The following is a 14,163-nucleotide window of genomic DNA, read 5'->3' on the forward strand; positions in this document are numbered from 1 at the left end:
AGATTTTACCTTGAAGCTCAAGAACAATTCTGAAGACTATATCTTTCAATGGTGTCAAGATTTGTTAGCATAGAGGGTTTGCGTCCTCCAAGCACAGGAGAAATAATCTTCATAGTTTCAGGAATTTCAGTCAATCTCCCAGGATGCTGAAAGAGAGCTCTTCAATTCCCTTTATAACACTTTCTAAGAGCTCAACCACTCACCTTGAAAATGTGGGATAAACAAAATCACTTTTTTGCAAAATCACTTTTTTGCACTTTCCTATGATTTCAATTTTTTTTTCCTTTTTTGCCCCTAATTTCTCATGGCTACTTTTTTGCCCTCTATTTTATTGTGATTGCTTTTTCTTTGATATTTCCCATGCCATGTACACGATTTTCCTTAAGTACCCAATAACTTTTATTTATGCCTCCAATTATAATAGAATAAAGGGGATCATTAAATATAAATATTTCTAACAAACTATAGACTATTAATAAAGTTAAATAATTAAACTTTCTAAACTAACTTTATTAATGCATAATAAATCATATCAAAGATAAATAAGTTTTTTTGTCAGTTTTAAACAATTAGTATCGACATGTCACTGCCACTAGATGTCCAGTCAAGCCCACAATAACTTACTATAAATAGTAAGTATGCCCAAACTGCCTCATAACCCCTCAAAATGGGTCGTAACTAAAACTACCTAGGCCAAATGGCCTCAAGATCCCTCTCATGTACCCATCAACCTACAAGACCATGAAGAAATAGGCGAACAACAAACTAACACAACCTCTCAAGATGTGCATTGACTATCAAGTGGTAAACAAGAAAACCACCAAGAACCGATACCTTATTCCAAGGATTGATGAGGTGAGGGATGAGCTTCATAGAGCAGTCTATTTCTTGAAGATTGATTTTCATTTTGAGGACCATTAAAATTGAGTGAGGGAGTAAGATGTGCACAAGACAACTTTTCATTGCTACCATTCATTATGAGTTCTTCATCATGCTATTTGGTTTGATCAACACACCTACTACTTTCTTGTCTTCGATGAACCACATCTTCAACAAGTAATTACAAAAAATCGTGTTGTTCTTTGATGACATTCTCATATACAAGACATGGGAGGAAATTTCACGACATTTCGACGAGGTGTTAAGGATCATGGAGTCACAATTTAGTGTTCCGGCTAGCAAAGGAGTGACTTACAGTCTGCTTAGTTCCAAAATGGATCTGAATATACTCTTGCCAGAGATCCGTACGGATGAGGAATTGGAATTTCGGAGGTGTCATACGGTGGCAAATTTGGGATGCAGAGGCCGTACGGATGGAGGAGCAGTTCGTACAGTGAAGGAGGATTGTCCAAGCCGTACGATGATGTTGTTTCCCGTATGGAGATGCTAGAAGGCCATACGGCTGTTCTAAAGGCCGTACGGTAGTAAGCTGTACAATGGAGATTAGAAACTGTACAATGATGTGGATGAGAGAAGATGGGAGCCGTACGGTGAGGGCAAATAACTGAATTTTGTATGGGAAGGCAATGTAACGGTATGAATTGCAGGTGGAGGATGAGAACAAAGCCGTACACCATGAACCATTAACTAATATTATTAATTAATGACAAAAGACAATGTAAACACCAAACAATGTCGTACCAGAATGAAAGAACATTCGCAGGTTGATAAGTACTTGTAAATAATGAGAGCACTCTGATTTTTGCCAGATACCAACCAAATTGAACACAGAAGGAATAGGGTGAGGGTTGAATCCCACTAAAACCGTGCAAGCTAAATAGGGAAGATCTTTCACTTCCAAAATGACGAACAATCCCGAACTCCAGCAGGAATCCGCAATACAGAGAAATAAAATCCAAAAGCATACCTATCGACTATTACGAGTCGTGCTTAAATACCCGTCGGTAAAAGCTTTCCGAGGGTGTACAAAGATTAGTCGACGGCGACACAAACTACTATGACAAAATTAAATTTGGGTCCAAGTTAAATTAAATAGTCGGCCCATTACAAAAAAATAATTAAATAGATTTATTTCTGTTCGGGAACATTACACACAATCCTTGTTTGCAAAGAGGTCCACTAAGATTACTATATGACATAAATTCTACAATTGGTTCACATTATTAGCGCACAAGAAGTACAGGTGCTCTAGGAGAAGATTCAAACAATTCTTGGTTGGCCCACACCCAAGATGCTTACTAAGTTACAAGGATACTCTAGCCTAGGAAATTACTACAAGAAGTTTGTGAAACGATTCTCATAGCTTGGAATGATTAGCACACTCCAAAATCAACTCTCGACTCTGTAATGCAAGTGGGATTCCAGCTACTTGCGTGATTCCATTCTGGACTATTTGCCTAGCCTTGTCTATCAGTAGTGGACCATACATTCTCTTATTGAAATCCTCCAAATTAATATGCCCTGGATCAATATCTCTGAGTTGGTCTTACCTTGTATGTATCTTAGATTTTTATAAGACACCCCTCGAATTATACTTCTTGGTGGCCTTGTGGCTCTCATCCACCTTGGAAGACTTTGATGAACCAGCACCCTTCAAGCCCTTTACAGGTATCTATCTTGCAATCAAAACATCATTCTATTACAAATGATTGCATTGTACTTATTAAGGTTGACCTCTTCGCTCACATCCAAATTGGATAAGTCCTAGTTTCACAACGTATAGAATATAATTGCATTTCTATGTAATCAATAACTCTATCAAATTGCAATCAATCATCATTATAAACCTAGATTTCTTCATTAATAATGAAACATGGGTGTAGAGATCACACATGGATTAGTGTTAAATCATCATTTCAAACCTTGGAGAAACTTAAACTCACTATGATGGAACAACGGATTGGACTGGGACAATATGGGTGTTGTCGGGCTAATTAGTAGTTGTTAATCGTTGTCATCATTGTCAACAGTTCGCACTTCGACACCTTTATATATAGCATTGTAATTACCTTCAAGTCATAGGGTTATGGGGTGATGGCGTTATAGTACTATTGCAGTGAATGTTTGGAGATACATTGTAATTATTTAATCAATGAATACATATTTGTGAGTTCTCTATACATTTTGCAAATATGTATTGTTATATGTTACTTGCATTATGTCGTGTTCTAGACTTCCCCTACAAGGCAAAGAATGGATTTGGATTTTTTCGCATTATCTATTCATCATGGGTTGGGAATAATGTTTGGCTTTGAAAGATTATAGGGTTTGTGTTAAGGATATTGGATTTGGATTTTTGGTTTCAGATTTTTAGATTTGGATTAAGATTTTGGATTCTACGATTAGATTTTTGGATTCTGATTGGATTTGAATTTTGGATCCTATGATTTGGAAATGGAAACTAGAAAGTGCCCTTGGAGGAGATAGGCAGGTATTGAAAAGAGTTAGATTTGCATTTTGGATACGGAAGGACTGATTTTCATCCTTGAAGTGGAATTCTACATGGAAAAATCGAATTCTAACATTAAAGAGGAATGTCAGGTATAAGTTGAGTCCCTGGATTGGAATTTTGGAATGGATTGGATGGAAGGATGGTAGATTAGAGCCAAGGCACGGATTGGAGAATTTTTGGACTTTCCCTTTACGACATAATCCCTGCCTCCTTGCATGTGCCTAGTAATCATGGAAAGTATTAGACCTTGTCAAGGATTTACCCCCTTCTTGGATTGTCCATGTTATACTTTTGTCTTCTCCACATGCATATACCTGCTACTAGGGTTAGGAAACACACAATTATTTATGTACACTAGCTGCAAAAGAAATTATTTCATGCTTTTGCTGGTGATTTCTGATTAGAATTGCTTCCAAATTAGATCATTTTCACATTCCTATGCCATCTTTGATAATTCCTTATCCATTTTCAAAGTAAATTCTCATCCGTTGCATAGCTACAAGCAAAAATCGCAACCTAAGATTTCAAGTTCTTGCTGTTCATTAATGATCTTTGCATCTCATAGGCCTGCAATCAAAACAAGAATCAAATATCTTCATTAGATTATCAAAGGAATTTTTCATACCTGTTATAGACCCCTTGCAATCAACACAATCTTAAGATATTAGAAATAACATGTTTGAAATGGAAAAGAAGGGCCTGTATTTATTAGAAATTGATGGGCTTATTTCTCTTTTGGAGAAGGGTTGGCATCTCTTGGTGGGCATGGATAAACTTTTTGGATTTTGCTTTATTTATTTTGGACAGGCACAAAGACCTAACGCAAGGATTTGCGACTTTAGAATAAGTTTTGTAATTGTCCTTGTTATTAATTTATCCCCGCCATGAGCTTATATCTGCCTTCCTCTAGTTCTCCTTTTATTTTATGTTTGAGGCACACATGGTGGAGGCACAAGGAATGGCAACACTAGGATGAATTTTCAGATTATCTTTGTTATAGCATTTTCCCCACCAAGAGCTTACACCCTGCCTTTTATGTTTTGCTTTTGCATTTTTTTCCCTTTTCATTTTCATTTATGGGTGAACAATGGAGGAACAAGGACTTGCGGCCCTTGGATGAACTTTTGGATCTTATCCAAAATATAGGATAATCCCTGCCATGTGTATTTCTCTACCAGCTTCTATCCTAATCTCCTTCCTTTTAAGTGCAAATGGTGGCTCTTTATGTCTATCCATAATCAAAACTCCACTTTTCTCATCGTTATCCATATTTATCCTCAAGTTTACTCAGTTCACTGATGACTTTAATTGATAAAATGTTCATTCCAAGACTGCACAGTCCATTCCATACATGCTGTTTCAACTCATTGAATGATTCATGGTGTTATTCTTAAAGCAAGTTGCAAAAATCCTTGTCCAACACACGCTTCTTTATCAATTTATTGATTCCATGAGAGGAGTGGGTTTCCAAATCACTCTGTCTTTACCATTTCATTCTTGTACAACACTACGCAAGTCCTCATTTTGCAACCAGCCAAATCTCTGCTTGTGCAATGCTTTCCAATTTCCTTAAGTGTACACATGGAATGTAGAATTCTGACAAAAGCACTCTAAATGCAGAGCGAAGACAAAATGCAAATCTAACCTAAATTAAGGGCGCAAAAGAGAGTTAAGGGATACTTGTACACAATGAAGCATGTGTGCTAGGCACAACAAATCGGAGAGTGGACCAGCTGAAGTGGATGAGGCAGAAAATGAGGAATGTGAGGTTGGTCAGCCAGAAAAGGCTCTTGTTTTGGCACCTATCATTGTGAATGAGGCACCTATTGATGCACTTATCACCTATTGAGGATGTTGCAACTACTTTAGCGCCACCCACCCAGTGGCAACAATTTTTTTTTGAGCTTGAGTCATGGACACAATTTATGATTTCTAATATTTATTGGTACCAAAACTTGAACTTTGTATGTGTTCAAAGTTTATAGTTGGTTTGTGGTCTACAATATGTTTAGAACTTTAGAGCCCAATTTTATTCAGATGCTGAATTTATTTTTTTGTCTATGCTATGTATTTATCTCAAACTTTGATGTATATATGATGGTCAGCATATTTTTTACAATTTTGCTCTATATGTGTGTTTTTTAAGAAATATTTTAAAATTTATATATCTATTATTTTCATATCTTCGATAAATTTGCCGTTGCTAATTTTTTGCCAAGGTCTTTAATGAGTCCCAAGTTTTTCAAGATTTTGGGCAGACTGAATCGTTAGCAAATCCAAGTTTTCCAACTATGTAGTAAACTATAAAATTATGAGCAATTCACTTAGCATTCTGCCAACTATGCTTTCTAGATTTTGATGCAAGAATGTAGATAAACTACAGCTTTCCAGAAACCCAAATATGAATGGATTCATCCATTTCCATACGAGCCAACCTTATCAGAAGTATCTTGAAAAGAAGCCACCAAGACACAAAATGCATGGATGCACCTGATTCTAGCACTCCACTTGCATTATGTTTAGATATCTTCTAGAACCATGTCTCAATTCATACAGCTTTTCACATACTTTGATTTCTAGATTCTACTACAAGGATACAGATAAACTACAGTTTTCTAGAAACTGAAATATGGATGCATCTATCAGCATCTAATTACTATCAGTGGACCTTATCAGAAGCAACTTGAAAAGAGATAAATGAAGCCCAACCTTTTTCATTGCAGAAAGAAACTTTGTATTCACCAATCCGACCTGCAGAAAGAAATATTCTAAATCAACTTGTCGAAAAGCTAACTGCTCTATTTAATAATCCTGACTAATATATTATGAACCACAGGTACATGGAAAAAGCATCATTCCAGTGGGAGAATCTTTACCGTCTCCGCATTCAATTGGCAACAAGCAACTACTATGTCTGCTTCACTTGCAAATTCTAAAAGGCGTTCAGCACCACCTTTCTCATCAATAAGGTCATCATTCATGCATCCATTATTCATACTCTGTATCTGAGAACTATCCCCTGCATCTAAACATAGTTGTGTTATTCAATAGAATAAAACAATTTAATGGAAGGTAGGTTAGTTCCTATAATGTACCTAAATTGTTCAAACTGACAGCAGAATTTGAGTTCCAGCGCCGTCTAGTGGCAAGAATTTTAACACCAAAAGGCTTCAAACGAACTGCGAGGTCCTTTCCAATATTTCCATATCCAAGAATGAATACCTGCAAATGCATCCCTCACAAATTACTAATGAACACTAACCTGCAGATGCATCTACCAAATGTTGTACATTAATGTTAATACAAAATCTGTGTTTATAAATTTGGAGCTAAATCTATGGAATCAGGAAACAGAAAATAATAATCTATACACATCTCCTTGAAACAAAATGAATCAATATGCTAGATAAAGTTATTTTTCACATATTTTAATGTCCGATAAACTTCCTATAGGTGTTAAAAGATTAAACATTTTGACTTCTGATTTAAATAAGTGAGAAAGAACTTATATTTATTAAATATGATAGCATCGGTCAGATCACACTGATAAACTGTGTGCGAATGTATGTACATCAGTTCACTATGTGAACTGATGTACATTCATACACACTCATATATATTTGTACAGATAATCAACTGATCCTTGTGTTAGAATCTAAGTATGGAAGCCTGATTATAGTCATCTCTCTTGAATCAATAAATCCTGTTCAGATTGGGTGTATGATCTACAGATCGAAGGCTTTGTATTGAAGGGTGTTTTGTGCACAAACATAATTAATCACCATCAGTTGGGGTGAAATTAGTTAATGCTTAACTATACCTGATTATCGGACCTGCTCTGGTAATCACAAGTCAATCATTGTGCATCTTCAATGAGAGAACACCGAAGAGTCATGTCTATTCCCTCTTAGCCTATTGGATACTATTTATAGGCAAACCATTCTTGAGAGAACATCATTGAGATCCATGAATGATCCTCTCTCTTATCAATAATAGCAGTTCACACATCAGAAGCATTTGCAAGGAAATCGCAGGAAGTATTATCTTCATAAATCAAAATGTCATCAGATCAATATAAATTGTTACTGATTATTGTCTGCAAAACAGAGATCAAATCAACATTCATTGAATTATAAATACTATATCACAGTCTGACATAAGTTTTAATAGTACAATTACATGGTATCACAGCCAAGTTAGGAAGATCAAAGGTAAACTTGAGAAATCAGAATACCTACTTTAATAAAGTACTGTCACACTTCCATTAATCGGAATGACAAATTCAATCAGATTTGAGGATCGCCTTGAGAGTGCCAACACCTTCATAGCATGGAAATTAAGAATCATGATGATATTAGATGAGAACAAAGTAGATTCATACATAAAGATAGAGAGAACCTAAGGATGAGCCAGAAAAATCCAAATGGATTGAAAATAACAGGAAAGCTATGAAACTGATAGTGGATTCTGTGAGAGACCACATAGTACCTATACTGGCAAAGCAGACAACTGTGTACCTCATGTTAAAATCTCTAGAGAACACCTTTGAGATAAATAATACAGGCAGGACCCTTGAACTCAAAAGACAGTTGATTAAAATAAGTATGAATAGAGGAGAATCTGTGAATGCCTTCTTCATGAGAATAATAGAATTTAGGGATCAACTATCAAACATTGGGTATGAGATAAAAAGCAAAGAATTATCCCTAATAGCTCTAAGTGGACTACCTAACTGATGAAAATCATTCAAACAAAGAATAAGTGCAAGGTCAAAACTCCCAAAATTCGACTGCCTAATGTCCGACTGTCTATAAGAAGAAGCTAGGCAGTTACCAAAAGGAATCAAACAAAAATCTAAAATGAAGACCTTGATGTTCTGAATGCCAACCATCAGAAGAAAGAGAAGATGAACTTCAAAAGGAAGAAAATATTTCATGGAAAGGGCAAGCAAAGGAGAGATGCTTCACAAGTCCAACGTTTTAGATGTGATGAATATGGACATTATGCTGCAAAATGCCCTGACAGACTTAAGAAACAAGCATCCTATGCGAAAGTCTAAAAAACAAATACAGAAGAGGATTCTGAGAAGTTCCTATTCTATTCAGCACTATCAAATCATGTATCAAATAAAGTCAATGCTCGAGTGATTGATAGTGGGTCATCTAGACATATCACCGGATTCCGAGAACACCTAGATACTATGGTTGAAGAAATTGAGGAAGAGGTAACTATCGGAGATGACTCCGCACATCTTGTAAAAGGAGTGGGAACCTATAACATCAAATTAGATTTGTGCATCACTATTCAACTACAAGATGTACTATTTGTAGTAGGATTTAAAAGAAACCTAGTATCAATATCTGCCCTAGAAGATAATCGATATGGATTCATTTTCATGAATGGAAAAGTCTTGGTATTGCCAAAGAATGCTACTTTTTAAGAAGGCTAAAAAAATCAGTATAAGACGTGGATACCTATGCAAACTCAGCACTAAGTCAAAACAAGCACTCATTCATTAAACCTATGACTCCAATCAAATCTGACACAGAAGATTAGGGCATATACACTTTCGAGCTCTAACATCTATAGAAAAATTAGAGACAAGACTTCCCAAACTAAACGCAATCCATAATGGGTTGCATGTGTAGTTTAGCATTCGATTGTGCATGAGGGGTGCCTAGTTATAATCTCTCCATGTGAGGGGCTTCCACTTAAAAACAGTAGGATCTACTTGAGCTATGAGATTCATCAAGAGATTGATGAGCATGATGAGAAGATGGATTTGGATCAAAGCATCGATGTATTTACGGTTGGCTCATTTGGGAACCTGGTGACTTTGGACATGGCAATGTTTATATCAAAGTGGCACAACGGAAGCTTGATGGTGATACAATCATCTAGACTACGTCCAATTGTGTGCATATGATCACGATGCAACATGGAGTTGTCATCCGATACGGCTACCATCATCTATGCTTGGTTTGGGATCCTAGACCTTTGTAGCAAGTAATCAATTTAATAGCAAATTGCTTTAGGGCAAGCAATCTCTAGGCAGTGAGAATTTGTAATGTCCCCAATTTTGATAAGGTATTTTAATTAAATTACTTTAAAAAAATTAATCGATTTAATTATTAAATAAAAACGGCCCAAATAACAAATTATAGTATTATCGACCCACTCATATTCTAACTTACTAGGTGCTTGGAGGCCTTTATAAGGATATGGCAGGGCATTGCAAATCATCATGGAATGTATGTGACTCATTTGTATTTCCGGAAGCTAAAGGTTGAAGATAGTTGTGCACAGTTTCAAAGGTGGAAGATCCTCCCTAATCTACATTTGCAATTTCAGTGGTTCACAACCACCTTAGTCTATTGTTAGAAATATTTTTATGATATTTCACATTTTGCACCAAATTTGTAAAGTCTTCATTCGAAGATAAATCTTAATTAGACCCTTCGCCTGAAATTATTATATTGGAGATCTTTTGCATGTAATTTGAAGTTCTATCATTATTAAATATATACACTCCTCGCAAGTGTCAATCTTTGTTTCTGGAATAGTCAATCATTTATATTTTTTCTTTACAATTGTCATATAGCAACATTACGCATTGTCGTCAACACTACCATACCTTCTGACACGAGATGAGGCATTCCATTTAGAAGCCTTATTGACTGTAGGATTTAGTGAACGTCATACGACAAGTTTGGCAATGGGCTCGTGGTGATAGTGATCTGTGTGACAACTACCGAAGCACCAAGCTACGAGTCAGACAACTAACACTTAGAATGGAATAGATCCCGTGCGACTGGGAGAAATGCTTGGTTGTATGGCTAGGAGAACACTGTACAACAATTGTCATATGAAGACAATGTACATCCAATCAAACCATTGTACATCAGGTGTGGGGACTATTTGGGCAAAGCAATATACCGTGCACAAGGGTGCAAAAAGAGACATGGACATGTGTGAAGCATCTTGGCACCATTCCATCGTCAACAACAGTTAAGACCTCAGCGTACAACATAAGTCTTCCCTTGGGATTGGTGACGCAAGTTTGGGTAGTTATTGTCACTTTTAGCCATCGTACAAAACAAAGACATCATAGGTTATGATCATGGAATATGCAACACTCCAAAACAAATTGTTCGGGGCAAGCATCCAAAATGTATTTAAAAGATGTGTCAAAACATGTAAATGAGCTAATGGAGCAAGGCAAAATAGTCATTTTCTCTCAGAGGCTTTCTTCATTTGTGTTTCTTGGTATGTAGGTTTAGATTGTAAATATGGCTTGATGATCATGGGTTCTTATGCAGGATAAAACAATTTGGTTTTGTAAGGAAAAGTAAATGAATATGCCTATAAAATATGCACTGCTCAAGAACAAATTATTCATGGCCAAGCATTCAAAATTTTGTAAGTCTTGAAAAAAGGTGTTGAAACATGTAAAGGGGCCCAGAGAGTAGGGGCAAAAAATCACCATCATTATTCATTGGTTCTTTTATGTTGGAATGTTTAGTATGTATGTCTAGACCATATTTGGTGACTTGGTGATCTTGGATGCCATTCTCATCATCCAAATCATTTATATGTAAAAGCATGGCTCAAAATTTTAAAGTCTTGTTCTTCATAAGAATTCAACAATCCTAGTTCTGCACAAAAATTAAGAACATTTACCTAGAAAGTTCTACTTGCCTTGGAGAGAAAGCTCTATAAAGGGGATCATGTTGTGTTCCTAAGCACAACATATTATTACACTTATGTTTTTTGTCCCTAGTATTTGTGCTATTATTTGAGTCATATTTTGTCAAACTAGGATTAATGACAATTTTAGTCATAACAAGAGTGAAGATATGGATTTAACAGGACTCCCTCAGGCATTAAGTAAATACTAAGAGATTATACAGTCCTGTTTTGGTTATGTAATATAGAGAGCTGCCATTAAGAGAGTACTCCAGAATTTTCGATGCAGTCAACCTTAGGTGAACAAGTGCTTGCCATCTTTTGCATATTTGTCTGTTGTTCAATATTTTTCTACATTTGTTTCTATGATTAATTTATGAACACAGGAGGAGGCAGGTAAAGCCATTCACAGTGTATGACAAAAATTTTAATAAAATAAAGGAATTAATCAAAAAAATCTGTTTTCTTGCCTATTTAAGCATCTGACTGCATATTTATTATTGTGAAACGAAGTGTTTATGTGACCAAATGAGACCTAATATTTCAAAATGGCCTCCATCTAAAAAATACAAGGGAATTGTTGCATTTAAAGTACCAGTACACCAAAACATACATAAATGCCTCAGGGACTGTTCTCCATAGTCTTTATGGGACATAGTCTATCCAAAACAATTGATACAGGAACGAGTAGAGATGCTTATGTGTGTTGCCAGGAGGAAGAAACTATATGATCCTTGGTACTTCTGACTCTCTGAGTCACTTTAGATGTTGAGACAGTACAATATTAGAATGCATAATCCTTCTTGTTGAAGTTCATAGATTGATTTGGGGGGACACTAATACAATTAGGCAGCAGGATACATATGTTTGAAAACCTTTTTGGCTTCTCAGTATCTCTTTTCTTTGCCAAAATAGAAGCAAGGAAACATTCAAGGTTATTCTAAGTCAATTATAAATGTGCAGTATATTGTTTTGGAAAGCTGTTAGTCCACTAGATATTGAATCTCAAGTGCATGTGCTTATTCTCCTTTCTTTCTTTGGATGGAGGGAAGCTGTAAGGACAATAACCTGTGCTTGTCATATTCTTGGATGCAAGTTTAGTGTTCATTGTGACAAATCTCAAAGCATTTAAGAAGATCAATCAGTTGAAAGGGTAAATAATAACAAGACAATCACATATTTACCGTTTTTCCATACAGTGTTTCCCCAGTAGGGTCACCCAGTTTTCTCTCTTTAAATGCAATATCCATGGCTTTCTGCAAGAAAGTTGACAGTAGTTATCAAATTATATGCCTTACATACAAAATAACAAACTACTTAAACATTCATAAGGAAATTCATTATCATTTTACTATTATACACATAATAAGTTTTAGATGTAACACTATCTTCAGCAAATACATTTTCTCTGAAGTTTCAATGAAATGTATATTTATACTATTGTATTTAAATGAATGGTCAAGCAAAGGGATGAATCAATATACAATAATATTTCATTCACATCAGTTTTATTCACTCCTATCCAAATATAGGATAAAACACAAAACACCCTCAATCCAAGCAATCAAATCAGGGCTAACACCAAAAATACATAATTACAAGTAACAGGCAATGCATACCTTAGTCTTATAATCAGATGACTGAAGCTACCATAAATTTTAATCCAACAATCTCATTACAGGATTTTTGGTACAAATAGATTTATTCCTCACCTGGTCCATAACAAAAAGTTTCAACAAAGAATTACCAGTTCAACTTATACCAATCTCTTAAGTGGATTGTGAAGTAAATGGATGGATCAATGTACAATAATATTTCTTTCATATTGCTGATAGTTGACAGAGGCCAACCAACAATCCACTGTCCAAACATCGGGTAAATCACAAAGCACCCTTGATCCAAGTAATCAAATTGGAGCTAACACCAAAAAAACATAATCACAGGAATAACAGGCAATGCATATCATAGTCTTATACATCAGATAACAGAAGGTCCATAAAACTTATTCTAACAGTCTCATTACAGGATCTTTGGTACTTATAGATTTATTCCTCACCTGATCCACAACAAGAAGTTTTACAACAAAAATCCCAGTTTCATGGTCAATAAAAATTTCATTTAACATTTGTTCAATCCTAACAAAACTAGATCATCTCTCGTCCAATCTTCAGTTTGTACGAAAGTCATTTTTCTCTTGACTTTAAGGCATCATCAAAATCCTTTCATTGATTACTAGTGTAATGCATCATCAAGTGGAATCAAGGGAGCTTCCTCATTCTTCCAAGACCCTCAGCCAGACACAAGAGTTCATTCAATCTTGGAGGGACAAATGGTAATTTACCCACAAACACTCTCAGCTTCTCACAAGCCAACGGATCACCCACAGGAGGAAACTACATCTATGTGAATGCCAAACAATATAAAAGAATAATTAGGCGGAGAAAGATACGAAAGTTTAAAAATGCAAAAAGAGGGAAGTTAGCAGCTTTACTTCCGAAACCGATTCCACAAACCCCAGACAGCGCAAGGGAGGACAGCGCAAGGGAGGAAGAACAAAGTTTGAGGCCGACTGAAATCTCTGAAACAATTAAGTGGTTTGATAATATCAAAGATATTAACGGTAAAGGGAAGACAGATAATTCTCAGGTGATAGACACAATGGAGGATGGGCTGCCAAATTATTACAGCCCCACAAGGACACCTATGACGTGGTATCCAGACATCTTTGTGAACGATTTGGTAACTATGAAGGAAAGGGTGTGGGCACTTGAAGAGAGGAGGCAAATAGAAAGTATCACAATGAAAAGAGTTACTAAGGATAACTGGAAGCTGGCAGCGGAGATCAAGTCACTTAGAGAACAAATTCAAAAATTGCAATTTAATAAGGAAAAAGGAGAGTATGAATTAATATTGTTAAAGAAAGAAGTAGGAAAAAAGAGGACAGCAGCAAGTACTACGGAAGAAGGAGAGGCTACGGAGGAGACAAAAACCCGCAAATGAAAAATATACAAGATGCCATGGCCAATATGGAAATAAAAGAGAATCAACTCGGAGAACAAATCAAA

General features: G+C 35.9%; 1 protein-coding gene across 4 annotated transcripts in view; it reads right to left on the reverse strand.

Annotated features, from left to right (window-relative positions):
- Nucleotides 1–14,163, reverse strand: part of LOC149568863 (D-isomer specific 2-hydroxyacid dehydrogenase family protein) — a 165,379-nt gene that overhangs the window by 70,820 nt on the left and 80,396 nt on the right. For 2 of the 4 annotated variants that reach the window (XM_089821746.1, XM_089821748.1), the window contains exons 4-7: nt 12,283–12,354; nt 6,508–6,634; nt 6,289–6,437; nt 6,122–6,163 (exon numbers count right to left, since the gene is read on the reverse strand). In XM_089821746.1, the coding sequence (XP_089677872.1) occupies nt 6,122–6,163; nt 6,289–6,437; nt 6,508–6,634; nt 12,283–12,354 (390 nt within the window). The remainder of the gene's footprint in view (nt 1–6,121; nt 6,164–6,288; nt 6,438–6,507; nt 6,635–12,282; nt 12,355–14,163) is intronic. The other 2 variants (XM_089821747.1, XM_089821749.1) reach the window with 1 other exon arrangement.

The sequence above is a fragment of the Cupressus sempervirens genome, chromosome 3 (genome assembly GCF_028749045.1).
Source record: "Cupressus sempervirens isolate cs-2001-9-10 chromosome 3, ASM2874904v1, whole genome shotgun sequence".
Classification (NCBI taxonomy): Eukaryota; Viridiplantae; Streptophyta; class Pinopsida; order Cupressales; family Cupressaceae; genus Cupressus; species Cupressus sempervirens.